This window comes from Macrotis lagotis, chromosome 1 (assembly GCF_037893015.1).
Source record: "Macrotis lagotis isolate mMagLag1 chromosome 1, bilby.v1.9.chrom.fasta, whole genome shotgun sequence".
Classification (NCBI taxonomy): domain Eukaryota; kingdom Metazoa; phylum Chordata; class Mammalia; order Peramelemorphia; family Peramelidae; genus Macrotis; species Macrotis lagotis.
Genome location: NC_133658.1, coordinates 599,047,055 through 599,068,218, shown reverse-complemented (window position 1 = coordinate 599,068,218; position 21,164 = coordinate 599,047,055). Strand labels below are relative to the sequence as shown.

The 21,164-nt window shown below is 34.4% G+C and overlaps 1 protein-coding gene across 1 annotated transcript in view; it reads left to right on the top strand.

The window, feature by feature from the left end:
- The window catches only part of UGGT1 (UDP-glucose glycoprotein glucosyltransferase 1), a 106,467-nt gene that overhangs the window by 65,581 nt on the left and 19,722 nt on the right, over window positions 1-21,164 (top strand). Inside the window, 12 exon segments of the mRNA XM_074214911.1 lie at window positions 236-334; window positions 1,399-1,422; window positions 1,916-2,010; window positions 4,289-4,495; window positions 5,268-5,399; window positions 8,824-8,954; window positions 10,551-10,646; window positions 13,843-13,945; window positions 15,083-15,162; window positions 16,358-16,547; window positions 19,806-19,964; window positions 20,510-20,595. Coding sequence (XP_074071012.1) covers window positions 236-334; window positions 1,399-1,422; window positions 1,916-2,010; window positions 4,289-4,495; window positions 5,268-5,399; window positions 8,824-8,954; window positions 10,551-10,646; window positions 13,843-13,945; window positions 15,083-15,162; window positions 16,358-16,547; window positions 19,806-19,964; window positions 20,510-20,595 — 1,402 coding nt within the window.

The window sequence follows — 21,164 nt, the reverse complement described above, 5'->3', positions numbered from 1 at the left end:
ATTTAAGTTTATTTATGTTTAATATGATATGCTGTATTCATGATATCATTTTACCTTAAAAGAAAAAACATCTGGGAAGACAGATCTTTTTATAAACATTTTGTACTTCTCATGTAAAATAAACAACAAAATCCTAGGAAAAGTTTAAAGATAATAAATTAGGTTACTAACTTTATATTAGCATTATAAGAAGTATTTGAATGTGAATATAAATTTCTTGTATTTTCCTTTTCAGATAACTTTTTTGTGGATGATTATGCTAGATTTTCTCTCTTGGATTCACAAGATAAGACTGCAGCTGTAGCCAATAGTATGACCTATTTGACAAAGAAAGGTAGTCATCTTGGGACTTATTTTTCATTCAGTATATTTTTTGTAATTGTGACAATAGTTTTTATCATCTCCTGGGAAAGATGCTATGAAATTTCATTTGGTAACATTTCAGATAGAACTTTTGAGTTCATTGTAAAAATTGATTGGTGGTTTGAAAATAGTTAACTCATTATTGTAGGATATTATTGATTTCTCAGAATTATTTAGAGAAGCTCAGTCCTTGAAAAATTTATTTGTATTTATTATTAATGGTTTCTAGGAAAAGTTGTTTTTTTCTTTCTTTTTTTTAATTTTATTTATTTAAGGCAATGGGGTTAAGTGATTTGCCCAAGGTCATACAACTAGTCAATTATTAAGTTTCTCAGGTTGGATTTGAACTCAGGTCCTCCTGACTGCAGGACCGGTGCTTTATCCACTGTGCCACCTAGGTGCCCCAAAAAAGTTATTTTTTTTTGACTGATTCTTTTTTTCATTTGGGATTTTTTTTTTTTTTTGCAAGGCAAATGTGGTTAAGTGGCTTGTCTAAGGCCACACAGCTAGGTAATTATTAAGTGTTTGAGAACTGATTTGAACTCAGGTACTCCTGACTTCAAGGCCGGTGGTCTATCCACTGCAACACCTAGCTGCCCCTTTTTGATTGATTTCTTGATTTTATTTATAAAAATCTTCTGTTAAGGTCAGAAAATGACCATCTTTCCTTCTGGGGAAGTTTTTTTTTTAATTTTTTCATATTTACTGCCTTTTCACAATACTAAGCGTCAAGTGGAAAAGTTAATTTTGTCCCTTTTGAATTCCTCTCAGTGAGAAAATTTGGTTTTCGAAGCATGTAAATTTAAATTCAGGGTTTTATGTACCATCTGGTTTCCCAAAGAAATAAATTCTTTAGATTAGAATAGTGGAGTTGTACTCCCAATATTGATATAGGAATTTCTGAGGCTTTTTCCCATTTTGTCTTGGACCCAAGGAGTTGTATTTAAGATACTTTTTCTTCAATTGTGCTTTGTTATTCTTTCCAAAGTGAAGTTTCATTCTCTCCCACTCATTTGCTCCTTTCCTATTGTCCAGGAATGTCTTCCAAGGAGATCTATGGTAACTTATAATTTCAGAACTTCCAATTCCTTTATTTAATTATCTTGTACCTTTTCTGGGACCCTCATAATTGGGAATTTACTGACACTTTATAATGAGGGCCCTGGAACCTGTGGGTAACAACAGCCTTATAGCAGTGAAATTAAATTTTGTTTAAATTGATGTAAAATTTAATTACACATCAGTAGGCTACAATTTTTAAAAAGATTCAGTGTTACTTGCAAGTTCAAGGTTCCTTTTAAGTTCAGGTGCTAATAATGCTAATTACACACTGTATTAGAATTAATCAATGCATGTCTGGAACTAAGCCATATGGATATAAACTCCTTGACCTTTTTGCATGTAAGTACCAGTTTTTTCACTTTGTCCTTACTAAGAGCTTTGCACTTTCTAAAATCTTGCATGGGTTTCAGATTTGCTTTTCAGTGCATTACCGGTATCACACCATATGAAATTTTTTGCCCCTCCAAACTCTATTTTCATTTTTCCACAGATGATTCTTTTATTAGACCAGTAACCTTTTGGATCGTTGGGGATTTTGACAGCCCTTCTGGAAGACAATTATTGTATGATGCTATCAAGCACCAGGCAAGTCTATGCAGGTTCTCTTGTGTTTAGGACTAGAATTGTCCTTAACAAGGTATCCTTTTTTCTCATGTTTTAGCAGAAGTGGGACTGAATTGAGAGTCAGAAGAAATGTGTTTGAATTTTAGTTCTGATGCTTAATACCTTTGTGACCTTGGGCAAGCCATTATTTTCTCATTGTTCAAATGAAAGGAATGGATTAAATGATCTCTGAAGTCCTTCCCAGTTATCCTCTAATCCTGTAATTTATTTGGATTTTTAGGCATACAAGATTTTTGTTTCCTTATTGGTTGAATGAAAGGAATATAGGTATTGCAGAAAGCTATTTGATAGCTGAGGAGGGAAAAAAACTGTGCTATTCTTTTTTGGTTTTTTTAGATTTTTGCAAGGCAAATGGGGTTAAGTGGCTTGCCCAAGGCCACACAGCTAGGTTAGGTAATTATTAAGTGCCTGAGACCGGATTTGAACCCAGGTACTCCTGACTCCAGGGCTGATGCTTTATCCACTGCGCCACCTAGCCACCCCCTACTGTGTGCTATTCTTAAACAAAAGAAGAGGTTGCTTTAAAATTAAAAAGAAAGATTAAAAAGAAATAATGAGAACCTTAGTAACATAAAAATACTTATTTAAACCCAGTGATTAACATTATCTTAGGTGATACAAATTAGAATGATATGGTATGGTATGGCATTTGGCATGGTGAAGAGAGGATTCATATTTTTTAAAGAGATTAAAATATAAGGTAGATAAGAAAAGATAGATCAAACTTTATTGATAAACTCTCTAATGAATATATAAGCATAAATTTTGACCCATCTCTCAAAATTTGTTGTTTGACATAATATGAGATACAACTTTGTTGAACAAATCCTTTTACTAATACACAAAAAAAGGCATACGTACTTATGTGCTCTCCCACTTTCATGGAGCATATCTAACATAGTGTTCAATTAATGAGATCTTCCAGATATTCCTGTTTTGTGGAAGACATTGTGCCTGAAGCTATGGAATAATGTAGTCTCCTTTTTGATATTCACAATCCCAATTAATACACACACACACACACACACACACACACTCAGAGTCTTGTGGCTCATTACTTTATTTATTTATTCATTCATTTATTTTTATTTATTTAATATTTTATTTATTTTTCTAGAGGCATGCAAAGATAGTTTTTTAACCATCATTTTTTTGTAAGATATTAAATTTCACATTTTTTCTCCCTCTCCTGCTTCCCTGACAGAAAGCAATTTAATATAAGTTATTACATGTATAACTAGTGTGTAGCTTATTTTTACACAACAAAAACTAAGTAGACGACAATATGTATTTGAATGAATAGCCTATTGATTTGATCCTAATCACCTAAATCTTAGAAATAGCAGATGGACAGTGAGGTAGGCCCAGAACAATGAGCTAGAAAGAAGGTCTATTGCATTTGGCAAATTGTGTCTGGGCTCTCAACAATTCCAACCTGTTCTCAGAAACAAAATTGCACCTTTATAAAATCAGTATTCTTCCTGTGATATGGCTGTGAACCATGAAATATTACAAACTGGAAAGAATCAAAATTATGGGTGAACCAAATAATAATGAAAAGGGTTCCTTGGCATAAATGAATTTCAGTGTGTTTTTGTAGTCTTTAGTCATTACTGACTCACAAGAGGTGGCATAAGAAGGTATTGTGTAGAGATATCTAATCTGAAAAATAAGTGGAGTAATCACATAAGTTTGAGAGATAAGAGGACCTGATACTATTCTTATTCCTGTGTTAAAAGACTAGACAAAGGTCTTTAATACTTTGGGTGGATTCATTGTAGAAGATTTTATGAGAGGATATGGATAAAAGTTGTGCAGGAAGAGACTGAATGAATGACTTGTGGTCTGTACTGTTAGATGGAGAACCTAGGAATGCTGAGATTACAGGTCCTTTGAACATATGTGTGTGAGTAGACACTGAACACATACAGATGCAAGTCCAGATGGTGAATCATGAGAGGATTATAAAGGAGGAGAAAGAAATCTTAAAAGTTAATTGTTTCACTGAAAATAAAGTGTTATATTCATTCCCTTGAACTTTATCACGTAGATTACAAACCCATGTCTAAATCTTTCTGGTAATATTAAACCTTTTTTTAAAAGAATAGTCAAATTGACAGTTACTTTCTTTTTTTTTTAGTCATCATTTGTAATGCATAAGTGTGCTAATATTATTGCCTCTTTTTGTTTCATCACATCAACTTAATAACTTTTAACCCTTATTTTTTTGTTAACACAGAAAACCAGTAACAATATTCGAATTAGCATGATCAATAATCCTATCGAAGAACCACATTTTGAGAATACTCGCATCTCCAGAGCTCTCTGGGCTGCTCTCCAAACACAAACATCTAATGCTGCCAAAAATTTCATCACTAAAATGGTGAAGGAGGAGACTGCAGAAGCTCTGGCAAAAGGAGTTGATATTACAGAATTTGCTGTTGGAGTAAGTCTTTGGGCCTTTTCTACATTTCTTCCATTCTATTGCTCGTTATCCCAAAGAACTCCTGAGGGGCTTATGCATCTTGTTCATTATCACATCAACTTGTAAAATTCTCATTCCTGGCCTCAGAACTCAGAGGGTTCATTTTTGAAATTATGTGAATCCCTCCTGGAAAGAACAATTCTACTACACTTTTTATGTCTTTGAAACTGAGTTTTCTAACATATATGAGGTAAATTCAGAATTCTTTGTTTCTTTCAGTGCTTTGAGCACTGTGACAGAACTGGATTTGCACATTTATAGGACTTAAAAAAAGTATCATTTGAACCATCCATTTTTTTTGGAGCTAGAAGCTTATGAATTCCAAGTATTCATTATCTGAACTCATGGTGTGAAGTTCATTTAATTACTCTGTTCAACTTTTTGCCAATTAACAAAGGATTCTGGTTTTAAATATCTCTGAAAATAAATATCAGTTTCTGAAGTGTACATTTCCCTAGGAAAGAAATTAATTTAAAACTAGGTGGATAGGATTGAGGAGTACAAACTAAGTCTGGCAATGAATTTTGAGGAAAATGTATTGGTTTAATTAAATTACAGAAAAAAGTAACTGAGAATTAACCAACTTATTAGAAGGAATCAGCTGCATTATATGCTATATAATGTTAGTAATAAAAAATCATATTCCCTCATTAATTATTCTGGCAAAAATTATTTTTTTTTACTCCCCAACTTTCATTTTATTCATTTTGATTGTTTGTTTTTTTCTTTTTAGGGCATGGATATCAGCCTTTTTAAAGATGCCTTTGATACTTCCAGAGCAGATTTTATTTTGTCTCATGCTCTGTATTGTACAGAGGTTCTGAAGTTAAAGAGAGGAGAAAGGGCTGTGATCAGCAATGGACGGGTAAGGAATTCAACCCAGATTGAGGACACCTTAGTTTCAAAGTAGAGCAATGTGAGACTTTTGTAGTGTCCCCCTCTGAAATGTATAAATTCTTCAAAACAGTATTTGCGCGTGTAAGCATTTATTTAAAGACCACTCTTTGCAAACATTATACTAAAACCTGGGGATATGATGACAAGAAAGCAAGACAGGCCCTGTTAGAAAGGAACCCATACTTAAATAGGGGAAGACAGAAATATGGAGGTTGTTGTGGAAAGGCATGACTTGGAAATGCCTGGGAAGGTATGAGGAAGCCTGAGTCAGGGAGATAAGACTAAAAGTCACTTATTAGAGCTTAGTGTTGTTATATTTGTAGAGGCTAAGGTGGGAGAGATTAAGAGGATTGGATTACTGGAAGCAGAATGAGTAACATGGCTTGGCAACATCTAGGACACAAATGAAACAGTGTTGTTCTCAGGGAGCCAGTCTAACCAGGGAAGAGAGTGTATATATATATATATATATATAGGTTTGCATAAAATGGGTAAAGAATAGTATAGTGGGGGGAGACCCAAGTAGCTGGGGAGAACAGGTAGAGCTCCACAGGAAAGATGTTGCCTGAAACTGAGCATTAAAAGGAACTTATGATTCTAAGGGACATTGATGATGGGAATGTGCATTCCAGACTGGAAGTCCCTGAGATGAAAATTGGAGTGTCATATGAGAAAGAGAAAAAAGGCCAGTTCAGCTGGATTGGAGTCTGGAGAAAGGGGAGTAATGTTTATCAAGGCTGAAAAAAAAGATTATTACCAGGTTGTCAAGAGTTTTAAATTCCAAATAGAGAAATTCTTATCCTGAAGGGTCCCAATAGATTCCACTGGAGTTTGTTAGTTTGGGGAGAAACTTGTATTTCAGTAAAATCACTTTGGCCCCTGAGAGAAAGACAAATTAGAGAGAGGAGAGTCTTAGGACAGGGGAAACAAATAGGGAAATATTCAAAAGTGTCAGTGAGAGGTGATGAAGGCCTGGTCTAAGATGGTAACTATGGGAGTGGAAAGGTGTGATGAATGTGAGAAATGCTGAAAATAGATAGGATTTGGCAACTGGCTAGGTATGGGAGGTGAGTGAGAATGAAGCATTGATTGTTTTTTCAAGTATACCTACTTGAGTCACTGAAAGAATGTAAGTATGGAATATTATATAGAGTGCTTAGACTCTTATTAGCTGTATGACCCTGGGTATGTAACTTTTATTTATGCTTCAATTTCCTCTTTTGTAAAAATGAGGGGGTTGCATTAAGTCTCTTTGATTCTAAATCATGATTCTGTTATTCTGTAGTCTTGATACCCTCACAAAAAGGAGGGAAGTTAGGAAAAGGAGAAGGTTTGGAGGAAAACGATAATGAATTCTACTTCATTGAATTTTAAAATACCTTTGGATCATTTAGGTAGAGATTGCAGCTGAAAAGTGAGATGAAGACTGGGGTGGTAGTCAATAGGTCAGTCAGCAAACAATTATTAAGGATCTATTCTTTGCTAGTTATACTAAGCCCTGGAGATCCAAAAAGGGCCCCAAAATAGTCACTCTCAAGGAGCTCACACTTGATGGGAGAAACAACAGGAAAACAAATTATTTAAAAGATCCATACTAGGGGGATCAAACTTAATGGACTTGCTCACTCTATCAATGCAATAATCAGGGACAATTTCAGGATGTCTGTGATGGAAAATAACAACTCTATCCAGAGTAAGAACTGTGGAGTTTAAATAAAGACCAATGATTATTACCTTTAATTTTTTTAAAAAAAGTTCTCATGTACTACATAATTTTTCTATCTCTAATATTTTATTTTCTTCCTCAAGGATATTTTTTCCTCTCAACATATTCAATTTTGATCAATGCATAGCATGGAAACAATGTAAAGATTATCAGATTGCCTTCTGTGGGGGTGGGGTGGGGGGAAGGAAAGGCTTCCTGTAAAATGTGGGATTTTATCTGAGAACTGATTGAAGCCAGAGAAGAAAGAGAAGAGGGAACATTCCAGACCTGAGCACAATAGGTAAAAATGCCTGAAGCTTGGGAGATTGCATGTTTTGTGTGAGTGGACAGCAAGAAGGCTAGTGTCACTGGATTTCAGAGTACATATGGAGGTGTAAGGAGAAAGAAGACTGGAAAAATAAGAAGGGGCCAGGTTGTAAATGCCAGAGGTTTTTATATTTGATCCTGGACAAAATAAGGAACCCATTGGAGTTGAAAGAAGAAGACTGGGTGGGAGGAACATACTTGTTCTTTAGGAAGATTAGTTCGATAGCTAAATGTAGGATGGGCAGGAGTGGAAAGAAATTTGATGCAGGGAAACCAACCAGCAGGCTATTGCAATTGTCCAGGTATGAGATGATGAGAGTTTGGACCAGGATTGTTGGTAGATTTAGAGGAGAGAAGGTAGGTGGGAGAGGTTATGAAGGTAAAATCAAAAGGTTGAGGAAACATTAGATATGGGGGTGGGAGAGAGTGAAGGCTAGAGGATGACACCCTAAGTTGTGTTCTTGGATCACTGGGAGATGAGAGTATTCTCAAAAATAATAGGAAATTAGGAAGAAGGGAGGGGTCTGGGGGAAGGATAATGAATTCAGTTTAAGACACGTTGAGATTAAGACATATACATGACACCCAGTTTGAGATATCAGGGGATATATAAGCCAAAGTACTCAATCATAAAAAATGCTATTTCTCTGGAGAAAGAACTGAGTACAGGTTGAAGCACACTTTTTAAAAAACTTATTTTATTTTTCTTGTTTTCACTGGGTTTCTTTTTTTGCAAAATTACTAATATAGAAATGTTTTTTCGTGTTTTCATGTGTATAATTGCCATCATATTGCTTGCCTTTCAATTACAGTTAGGGAAAGAATTTAGGATTCAGCATTTTTAAAAAACTAACGTTAAAGTTCTTTCCATGTAATAGGAAAATTTAACAAAATAAGTAAAAATTTATTTGAAAAAGAAAAATGAAGCCTGGAAGTTATAAAGAGTTTAGGGCAGGACAAAAATATCTGAGAATCATCTGCCTAGGGAGGATAGATGAAACCACAGGTGTTGGTGATTTTTCTTCATAAAGGTGATTATTAACCCCATCAGTTTGTGAAACAGAAGAGAGACAGAATGGGGGGGGGCAGAGACAGAGAGAAGGAGGAAGAGTATGTAGTTTGAAAATATCTTTGCAGAGTGGGTGAAATATTCTTAAAATGTGATCACAAAACTAAATAAAAGATAGGGTATGACCATTGCAAAGGGAGGACATTAACTTTCTGTTGTTTCTGCATTCCCATAATTGTAACCTATGATTGTATTATGTTTTTTTTTCTTTTGCATCATGCTCAAATTTTCTCATTATATACAAGTCTTTAGATCATACAGCTAACCACCATGCTTCTAATTTCTTCACAGATTATTGGGCCACTGAAAGATGGTGAACTTTTTAATCAAGATGACTTCCACCTACTAGAAAATATAATTCTAAAGACCTCAGGACAGAAAATAAAATCTCATATTCAACAGCTCCGGGTAGAGGAAGATGTGTAAGTTTGCAATGAAAGGAATTAATAGATTGACTTAAGACAGAGAACCTCTATAATAAGGATATTTTTTTACTAAGTTGTTTTTTTAGATGTCCACTTTGAACATATGCTAGATATAAAAGCATCTCTAAATTTAAAAAATATAATAATACTCCCTAATTGTGCATTTTTAAATCTTTTTGATAATCTTTTTTTGAAAAAAAGAAAAACCAGTGTAAATCTAGTAGACAGAGAATTGAATATCTTATTTTCTTTGTGGGTAGAAAAAGTGTTTTTTTTGGAGCAAGATTGCCATGTGATCAAAGGTGCAAGGATGCTAAATTTCCGTTGCTTCTTGAATGTTTAAAGACAGACCGTAAAGTTTAAAAGATGCTGTACAAATATTTTTGCATTTTCTTGTGTTATGGAATAACATTTAAGAAAAATGTTAAATCTTGCCTTTAGTGGCTGCTGGAATAATTTCTTAGCTAAATTGTGTAATATGTGAGGAATATCCTCATGTGAGGAATATCCTCAGGTCAACAGTAATAAAGGAAGGTACTCTAACAAGCAGATTGCTTTCAGATGACTATCAATTGCTAGCTACAGTTAATTGCATACTTTTGTAAGATGGCCCTGGGTCATACCTCTATCTATTGAGGAGGCTATGAGAGTTGCTTGAAATGTCTTTGCATTTTAACCAGTGTTCCTATGAGACTTGCCTTGTCCCCAATCACCATAGATAGATCCATTTCCAGCTGAGTCATCCTTAAAGTTCACTGGCAGCCAGGGAGAAGCTCTACTCACCACAGATTCCAGAATAGTATCAGATGGGAGGGCAGCTAGGTGACACAGTGGATAGAGCGCTGGGTCTGGAGTCAAAAAGATCTGAGTTCAAATCTGTCCTTAGACAGCTCTGTGACCTGGAATAAATCATTTCACCCTTTTAGTCTCAGTTTTTTCCATCTTAAAATTAACTGGAGAAGGAAATGGCAAACCATTCCAGTATTTCATCATCTATGGGGTCTTGAAAAGTTGAACATGACTAAATCGACTGAACAACTAGTCAGTCAGATGAGAATACCTAGGTTTCACAGAATGACTTTTTCCTCAGGGTTCTCCTAGGTATGGAGCTTTTACTAGAATTCTGTCAGCCACAGATTCCTCTCATTAAGACTTTTGTCTTTTGTATCTGTTGCCTTAGGATCTCCTGTGAGATATTCTGGAGCATTGATGATTTCCATCGTAATGGAATATTTAGATTGCCCTTCAAGGGGAACTCCAGTTGCGTGCTGGCCTGTTTCAGTCATGAAGGACTGTATCCCATTCTTGTATTGATTCTGTTATGTCTACAGTTAAAGTTAAAATCAGAGATAGAAACCAAGCACTATATTTATTTGGAGCATTTTGAACTCAGTTTTGTTTAGTTTGTTAGTTTTAGAACATTTCTATATTCAGTTCTACTTCATATTGGTTTACTATCTTATATTAAACTTTGTCTCAGTTAAACAAAAAGTATTATTTTATATTCTTTGATGTTTCAGATTGTATATGGATATACATTTGAAAAGCCTTCCATGAGTGAAGCATGCTAACATCTAATGTCATCTTTCTTAGGGCGAGTGACTTGGTAATGAAAGTGGATGCTCTCCTCTCTGCCCAACCTAAAGGAGAGGCAAGAATTGACTACCAATTTTTTGAAGACCGACACAGGTATAAAAGTCATGTTGATATTTCAGTATATATTGTAGAACAAGTTTGCTTTTCTCATTCATGTGATTTTGAATTTAATATATATCACTTTAATTTTTTGTGGTAGACTTTTGAGTAGATGTGTGTTAGAATGGGAAATGTGCTTACTTTCCAACTTGATCATCTACCAGCTTCTATTTTCCTGGTCCTGTAAAAATTGACAATTGTTTGTAAATGAATTTGTGTCATTTCTCATTTTGATTTTTGCAACAAAAAATAAAGAATTTTGTAAAATAGAGCAAATAATCTTCATTCGACAAAAATCAAATGCTTATTCTGTCTAAGTCACTGTGCAAATGCTAATTTAGATCTATACTATGGCTTCTGGTCTCCAGGACCTTTCTTTCTAGTAATAGGAATAACAAGTACCCAAATAGCTCTGTCAGAGTGAAATAAACATAAAAGAGACCATTTTTACTTTAGGGTGAAAGTGAGGATGATAAAACTCAGGGAAAAAAGTTCCTAGACAAGGGCAGGCAAAGAAAAATGTCAGAATTTATTAAAAGTTGTAGAACTGGTGGTGTCTAGGTGGTGCAGTAGATCGAACACTGGCCTTGGAGTCAAGAGTACCTGAGTTCAAATCCAGCCTCAGACACTTAATAATTACCCAGTTGTGTGGCCTTGGGCAAGCCACTTAACCCCATTGCCTTGCAAAAAACTAAAAGAAAAAAGAAAAAAAAAGTTGTAGAACTTCATTGATTTTTGATGAAATCTATGTGATGCTGTCAGGGGTTGGGTTAGGAATTAGGATCCTTGCTGTCTATAGTAGCTACTTTTTTTTTACTTTACCTACTTAGCACTGTTAGTTCATCATTTTAGTTTACCTGGATTTTCAAAGCCATAACTTAGCAGAGGTTCTGACTAACTATAAAACAAAATAGTAAAAGTGATCATTCATAGATAAGCATTGTGAAAATACTCATGGTGAATGAGCATAGAGTACAAAAGGGAGGAACTTTTCAATTCTTTATTGAACTGTGAAATAAGGACTGCTGTTTTCCTTGACAGCTGGAGTTAGATTTTTGCATAATATCAACCTGCCCTCTTCCTAGTGTTTTTAACATTTAATAAGAAATTATTAAGAAAAAAGATTTTAGAATATAAACCAAGACCTGGACTGGTTATGATTCTCTGCTGTATGTAATTCAAAAAGATTATCATTTTTTTCCTGATATCTATCAATAGATCAGTCTACAGATATGATGCCATAGAGCTATATCTGTCTATATCAGTATATACACTGTAAAATAATAACCATATGCATATGTATACATGAGTCCACCTAACATTACTTAGATCAAATATAGGTGAATCAGATGCTATCTAGGCCCCAAAGTTTGCTATACTTGAAGTTTTTTAATTGAATATAAATTTTAAACCAATCCTGATTGATCCTAAATTGTTAGAATTTTGCATATTTAAAGGAAGGAGGGTCATTTGGCAGTATGAAGAACACTACTTCTGGTGTACATTTTATACTACCACATGTGACCCACTTATCTTTTGTGAAGAATATGCTTTTTTGTGAAATTTATACCCCCCCCCATTCTCCAAGTGGCATGGAGAATGAACTCCAAACATAAAAATGTCTTGTTTTATTATATTTTATTTTATATATCTCTTCATTCATTGCTTATCTAACTTTTTATAGAATACATTAAGGTTTACAAAAGTGCCATTGTCTCTTCTGCTTCCACACTGTTGTTTATTTCATCTCTGTGCCTCTGCACAGGCTACTGTCATTGTTCTTTAGTTTTTGCAAGACAATGGGGTTAAGTGGCTTGCCCAAGGCCACACAGATGGGTAATTATTAAGTGTCTGAGGCTGGATTTGAATTCCTGACTCCAGGGCTAGTGCTATATCCACTGTGCCACCTAGCTGCCCTGTGGAGCTAAGCTTTAAGAACAATGACGCTAGGTGGCACAGTGGATAAAGCACTGGCCCTGGAGTCAGGAGTACCTGGGTTCAAATCCGGTTTCAGACACTTAGTAATTGCCTAGCTGTGTGACCTTGGGCAAGCCACTTAACCCCATTTGCCTTGCAAAAACTTAAAAAAAATTAAAAAAAAGCTTAGCTCCAGACCCCTCTCAACCAGGTCTTTTTTGCTATCTTCCTTTTCTCCAAATAGGGTGTTCTATTTTCCCCCTCAGTCATTTGTATGTATCATGTTTGTACTTTCTTATTTTCCTTGATAGGCTCTTAAGCTCTTTAATACTGGGACTGTCTCATTTTTGTTCGTATCTCCAGGACCCAGTATGGGTCTGACACAGAACAGGGGCTTAATAAATGCTGCTGCTTGATTGACAGTCTCGTGAGGTGGGTGGTACAAGTGTTCCGATCCCTAATTTACAGCAGAAGAAATAAAGGCTTGGAGGAGTGAAATAATTGATCTGTGGTCACATGGCTTGTGTCAGAGTTCGGTATAAGACCCAGGCCCTTTGATGCCCATACCAGGTCATTATATGACCTCTGATCATTGGATCTGAACAGAACCAACAACATTAACTATTAAACAGGCTTTTCTACTAACTCTGCCTCTTGATTTTGGAATTACCAAAAGTTATTACCCACCAATTTGAAATGATAAAGGATTTTTGGATTTTAAAACAGGACTCATATCAGTTATAGCTCTCCATAGTTTATTAATTACAAAGACTCTTTTCTCTATTCTCTGCCCTTATCAATAAGTTTGCTTGTAGTTAGAGCTATCTGTTCAATATATAATCTACTTTCTCTACTTAAATACAGACCTGCTAGATGCTTTCTTAAACCTGAAAATGTACCCCTTTCTATCCTGAGCTCTGTTCAAGGTTTTTAGTTGAAAATGTTTGTTAATTTATGGTAAACCTAAATTGTTAGAATTTTGCATGTCTGGGAAGAAAACAGTTTGATGCTTGATAATGTGAAAGGACATTTGCCCCCGAAGTTCAACAGTTTAGAACAGAGGTTAATATATTTGTGACCTACAGGCCAAATAAGGCTTGCTGCCTGTTTTTGTTTGACTCAGAAATTAACTGGTCTAGACAACACCTGTGGGACTTTTATATGCTGTAAAGATTCACAGAGGGAGAAGCCAATATGTAAAGTAAAGATTTTGATATTTAACATTTTGTTCCCTTGTGGCAAATGATTTTCTACCTCCTATTTTTCTTTTTAGTGCTGTTAAACTGAAACCAAAGGAAAAAGAGACGTATTTTGATATAGTGGCCATTGTTGACCCTGTTACCAGAGATGCTCAAAGACTTGCTCCGCTCCTTATGGTATATCCTTTTCTTGCATATTCTTTAGCACAGTGCCTGGCACATAGTAAGTGTAATGAATGCCTTTTCCATTTATTCATTAATTCACTTATTTATTTATTCATTCATTCAGTCTCTTATTCTTTCCTGGTGGTATGCTTAAACTAGTACTGATTTAAAGATAATTTTTAACTAAAATAATTTGTTCCACATAACTACTTTGACCATTCTATATTAACTTATTTTGGTCAGAATAGTATTAGAAAATTCCAAAGAGGACTTTTTGTACTGTTGAAGAATGATTAAGGTGAGAAAGACTTTTTATAGGTTTTGAAAATTAGTGTGGACTTGAGTCATCCTATGTATCTTCTTAAAGTACAGAAATTATGGGAAATTCATGCTGGTTTATTAACTAAAGGGAGCAAAAGAAAAACTAATTTAGAATATTCAATTTTTGGCATGATGTAAAAATCAAAGTAAGCAAAAAATCTGCCTCTTTGCTTTCTCTGTCATAATTACTATATGAATGGGTTTTTATTGCAGTATCATATCCCTTAAATTCGAAAGAAACTTAATTTTAATTTCATAGACTACTAAAGACATTCCAAGAAATTTTGTCAATGAGTTTAGCTTTTATTGCATATTGTTTAATGGTATGAACTAGTTAGTACCATTAACTTTTAAAAATGCACATTTTTTTCCTTTAAGTGTTTTAATGCCCTTTATATTTTTTTAAAAAAGTTATTGACATATGCTCATGTTTTTTCTTCTCTGTGTTTTGGGTAGGGAAAATTTGAGGTTTTGACTAGAGGTTTGTTCCTAGCATGGACTAAATACTTAAAATATAAGTTACCTTTGTGGTATCATCTTCTATAAACCTCCTTACTCCTTCTCCTATGTAGGTAAGCTCTGAGCATAATAAAACCAGGACTAAGAGTCCCTCTATATAAATTTCTTTATGAAAATTTTTTTTTCCTAACCATATAGGATATGGCAACTCTATTCTTTGGTAATGAAAAATGTCACTGCTTAGTATGCTTTAGTGTGCTTTATTACTTTGTATAGTATTGTGAAAAATAAAAACTAAAACCTGTTTCTGAAAGTCAGAGACGTTTTCTGTAAGAAGAATTTTGTTTTGCCATTTTTATTTCCTTATAGGTTTTGACCCAGCTGATAAATATGAATTTAAGAGTGTTTATGAACTGCCAATCTAAACTTTCAGATATGCCTTTAAAGAGGTAGGTCAAGCTCTCAAGCCTTTTAACAAAGAATTCCTATTCACAATCTGTCACCATGTCTTGAAGCAGCAATAGAAATCGTCATCATCATCATTATCATCATCATATTGGGGAGGATTAACCTAATTTGCCCTTACATTTCAGGACTTCTCAATCAGAAGTCAGAGGTTCTGAGAATTCAGTATAATTTGGAAGACTTAAAAGGAATCCAACCAGGCTCTTTTTTGTTAGTGTTCTGATTCACGTTTTGCATCTTTTCCTTCCCTTTTATTAGTAAGACTAGGTGCAGTTTTTAAGATAATTTGACTCATAAGTATCTTTGGTTCATTAAACTAAGAAATTTATCTAATCAGACTTAATGTTTATATATAGAACATATTCAGGAAGTCCCCAAGTTACAAACAAGTTGTAGTTCTTGTGTGTTTATAAATCTGTTTTTTTGTAATGTAAAGCATTTTTTCATTGGATGCTTGAAAAGACAGAAATGAAACCAGTTCTGAAAGAGTTTTCTCTTTTTGGTTTGGAGCAGCAAACTCCTCCCTTTCATGGTACAATAATAATAATAATAATAATAATAATAATAATAATAATGTTTTTCCTCCATTGTCCAAGACAAACCATGACATCAGGGAGGTGATACCATGACAAGCACATGAATTGAATTTGAGCGAGGAAGTGCTGTGCTAAGTCACCTGCCTCACTTTCTCCTCCACAGCCATCTGGATCCAGTGGCCAGATATGAATTAGGACAACTGGAGATGGCCCCAAATGTGAGGCAGTCAGTGTTAAGTGATTTGCCCAAGGTCACACAGCTAGTAATTGGTGTCTGAGGCTAGATTCAAACTCTTGTCCTCCTGACTCCAAGGCCAGTGCTCCATCCACTGTACCACCTAACTGCCCACTTCTGCAGAAAAATTTATACTGGAACTGAGAAAAAGTGCTAGGATCATAAGATTTAGAATTTAAAGATAATTACTCAAAAGATGAAAAAAAATGATGCCTAGAAGTTAAAACAAAGGCATAATTGTACTCAGAAATTGACATCCTCCTTTTTACTTCAAAATATTATTTTATTATAACAATATATATGAATTTATTTTGAGTTTTGTATATTTAGAAAAAAATCTAATTCACCTAGAAAAAAAGGCAGCATACTATTACTTGAGTTCTTACACATCTTTCTTTGCAATTTCAGCTTTTACCGTTATGTTTTAGAACCAGAGATTTCTTTCACTGCAGACAACAGCTTTGCCAAGGGTCCAATAGCCAAATTCTTGGATATGCCTCAGTCTCCTCTATTTACGCTGAATTTAAATACTCCTGAGAGTTGGATGGTAGAATCTGTCAGAACACCTTATGACCTTGATAATATTTATTTAGAAGAGGTAAGTATTTTATTGCTCCTAAATGTCTACCATGCATGTAAAAGATTGATTAGAGTTTAATAGAATAATAAAACAAGGAATAGTTCATTGAATAGAGTGGAAATTTTAGACCATTCAAACCAAAAAGGACCTAAGGTTTAGCTCAAAGGTTTATATATCTTTCAGCCATCTAAGATATCTTAGATTTCTAAAGCTTAGAATTGTATTCTTTTTGATTCAGAAAATATTTATTGAGACTTTTCAACATATCCAGTACTTTTCAGAGTACAAACAAATAAGAAAACTGTCTATTCAGGCAGAAGCAATCAGCAAACCTTGGACCTGGAATCAGGATGACCTAAGTTTAGATTTGGCCCCAGGCAGCTCACTGAATCTCTGTTTGCCTATTTCCTCAAATGCAAATAGATATAATAAGAGCATCTACCTCCTTGAGTTGTTATGAGGGTCAAATGAGAATTGTTTGTTGTTGTTCTTGCAGTCAGAAAGAACTGATTTTAAATCCAGCCTCAGACACTTACTAGTTGGGTGACCTGACCCTAGGCAAGTCACTTAACCCTGTTTACCTCTGTTTCTTCATTTGTAAAATGATCTGGAAATAGCAAAATCACTCCAGTATCTTTGCCAAGGAAACATCATGGACAATTATTCCTGGGGTCACCTCAAGTTAGACATAACTAAACAAGTACACTGTTAATAACAGCACATACAGAGTAAGGATTTAATAAATGTTTATTTTCTTCCTTTCTCCTTTCCTTCAATCCTTTCTTTCTCCCTGTGTCTCTGCCTTCTTTCCTCTCTGCCTCCCTTCCTCACTCCCTCTCTCCTTTCATTCCTCTTTTCCTCCCTTTTATTCCTCTTTCCTTCCCAAGGAACTTAAGACTAACTCTCTTATCAGTCTACTCTAGTACCATGTATAACCATCTTTATTGCCAGAACTTTTGTGATTATATATAACCTAATTATCTTTTACTGAAAATGAAATGCATTGGGTTTATTTTCTTCAGAAACACAGGATATCAGACTAGTATCTACCTTCCAGTATGGGATTTACTGCTCAGTTTAGCTCATTAGGCTAAATAAACCTAGATTCTTTAATTTAAATTTTATTTTTTAAGTATCTGCTATATATATACTTAACTTTGCTAGATGTTATGAGGAATCTTTTTTAAAAATAGAAAATATAAATCTAAAAAAAAATAGAAAATATGGGACCTGATCCAGCAGAACTTGAAGTGGGCAGTTTATCCTATTAAGCCAAATGAACCTAAATTCTTTAAATTTTATTTATTAAATATCTGCTATGTATATGCTTTACTAGATATTATGAGGGATATTTTTAAAAACAGAAAGCATGGAACTTGCTCCAGCAGAAATTGAAGTGGGCAGTCATTTTCCTATTTTTTTTAACACATTTCAGTTATGCAAATACTATATTTCTTTGTAACTCCCCTGTTGCTACTGTAATCCCCTCAATAGAATGAGGACTGGAACTGTTTCTTATGCCCTTGTAGCACTAATGACTCAAACAGTTCCTTGTACACAGTAGGCACTTAATACATATTTGTAGAATTTGTAAAAGTTATTTATTTTCTACCTTTTCAATTTTCTTTTCTCTTCTTTTTGAACTTTTTCAATTTTTCTACCCCCTAATTAAAATTTGAAGACTCCAACTGTAAGTAGTTTTTTATTCAGTGTAAGCTTTATTCACTGACATTCTAAAGGCAGACAAAAGGTTTAATTAGTTCTTATACATCCTAAATCAACATTTTCTCTACAACTTAGTCTTTTTTTTTTTTCAAGGCAGTGGGGTTAAGTGGCTTGCCCATGGCCATACAGCTAGGTTATTAAGTGTGTGAAGCCGGATTTGAACTCAGGTATTCCTGACTCCAGGGCCGGTGCTCTATCCACTGCACCACCTAGCCGCCCCTACAACTTAGTCTTAAAGAAGTTGCCTAGAACACCGTGAAGTCACACACCTGGATGGGACTTCTACTCAAGTCTTTCTTGTTTTGAGGACAATTTTACCCACTATTCCCTGATGCCTCTCACATCATACATCACATATCACATTCAGGTTAATAAATACTAGTATTAGGATTAGAATTTTAGGGGCGGCTAGGTGGCGTAGTGGATAAAGCACCGGCCCTAGAGCCAGGAGTACCTTGGTTCATTCTGGTCTCAGACACTTAATAATTACCTAGCTGTGTGGCCTTGGGCAAGCCACTTAACCCCATTTGCCTTGCAAAAAAAAAAGATTAGAATTTTAAGCTGTAATACTAGTTGTTGACATTGGGTAGAGTTTCAAAGCAGGATGGTAATGCAACTGTGTTAAGAATCCCTTTCACTTAAAGTTACAGACTTCTGTTTCTTTCACAAACAAAGCTACCACTTTGTAATTATAGATCCTTGCATTTATAGACAGTTTTCTCCAAGGGACACTGAGGTAGATTTCTCCAGCATGTTAGGCATTTGGTGAAGACCATAAATAATTTTAGGCCAGTATGGTACCATTAAATATATTCAGGACATTATCATTTAGAACATTAGCGCTTTAAGTTATAACAGAATTCTTACATTCCCTGATTACTTATTATCTTGTGTTCTTATATAACTTAAGTTCCCACAAATTTCTTTACTGTTCCTTTCCCTCTCTTGCATATTCGATCATTTACTAAATTCTGTCATTTCTTCCCTTCCCAAGCAATTTAGTTATTATTATTAGTTTGCATTGTACTTTCTTACATCCATGCCTTTGCTAAGACCATTCTTATTTTTTTAAGACTATTCCTTCTGCCATGAATTTTTCTCTCTTTCTCTTGTCTAAGTTCTATCCATTCTTTAAGGCTTAGTTTTAAATCTTACCTTTTCCATGAAATCTCCCTTAGCTAGAGCAAATTCCTCCCCCTCTGTATTTCTGATTCATTTTGTATAATATTTATTTACATTACACTATCTTATATTGTTATTTTTCTATGTCTTCTTTCTATAACTAGTTTGTAAACTTCTTGAGGGCAGGACTATACCTTGTATATTTTTTTAGTATCCTCTGTTAGCAGTGACTAAACAGTTTTTTGTAACTACTAGGTGTTTAATATTTGTTCACTTACTGCCAAAGTTTCACAAACTGTCTCCTTAGTTTTAAAAACCTTTCTGTGAATTAATTCAGAGGCATACAGATATATTAGAAACAAAACATAATTTGTAAGACAAAAGGGACAAATTTAAAGATATTGAAATGATCTCTCTTTTTTTTGACAGGTGGATAGCATAGTAGCTGCAGAGTATGAACTTGAGTATCTCTTACTGGAAGGACACTGCTATGATATCACAACTGGACAGCCTCCTCGGGGACTTCAGTTTACACTAGGAACTTCAGCAAACCCAGTTATTGTTGATACCATAGTTATGGCCAATCTGGTAAGTATTAAAAACCAGATAAAAAAAGTAAGAAACTTTTAATGATTTAAAAGTGAGGAAAGAATTTCTGAAATATATGACTTGGTTAAAATTTATAATTAGTACTAAATTTGCTTAATCAATCAGAGCAATGGTAAATTTGTTCAGGAAATTTGAATGTCACAGAAACTTTAAAAAGCTTCAGTATTGTACTCTGGATTTTGTTTATTCTTTGGATTCTGAAATTTCACAGATGACCTGTGGCAACCCAAAAAACAAGTTCAGGGGACCCCTTAACATCTGAGAGTCATTTTTTTTGTATAATGAGACCTTGTTTATTTATTTATATATTTTCTCCTCTGAAACAGATACCAGGATGATTATAAACTTGCAATGTGCATTTTGCCAGGAGTTACTTATATGAAGATTTTTGAGATTAACACTAATGCATGTTAGTTTCTCTAACAAAAAATCAGAAACTACTGTTTTTGATGGAGGTAAATATCCTTCAGCAATAGTATTTTGATATTTTCAAGTGTACTGATAATTGATTTCTTTTGTTCCAGGGCTACTTTCAATTAAAAGCCAATCCAGGAGCCTGGATTCTCAGACTCAGGAAGGGACGATCTGAAGATATTTACAGAATCTATAGGTAGGACCTATTGACACATTTGCATTTGCATAAGAAAGTAAGTCTTATGAACATCTATTTAAAGTTAGTCTAACATTCATTGGCAAAAATAGCTGGTTAATAAATATTTTTAATATTGCCTATAGGTTTAAATATTTCTTCAACAGAAAATTAAATATGCAAGTAGTTAAGGCACAATTGAACAATAAGATGTAATGTAGGCACAATCAAGTTTCATTTCATACAGAGTCCTTTATGCTTATGTATACCATAATAAAATTACTGTACTTAAAGGGTAAAAAATACTGGCAAGAGAGAATTGATTACTTTGAGCAGAGAGAGGGGAAAAAAGGATGAATATCAGATTTTTCAAACTGTTTTGAAAAGCATATCTCTAGACTATGTAATTTGCAGATCACAGAGTAAATGAGATAAAACATATCTTTGACTTTTCCTCTTTTTAAACAATTGTAGTGATAATATCTGGAAATGAAAGTGTTGTTAAAAATTTTTAAAAATCCCTCTTCCCTCCACTACTCAGAGGACTATCTCTTCTAACAGAATTTAAAAAGAGACAAAAAGAAAAAAAA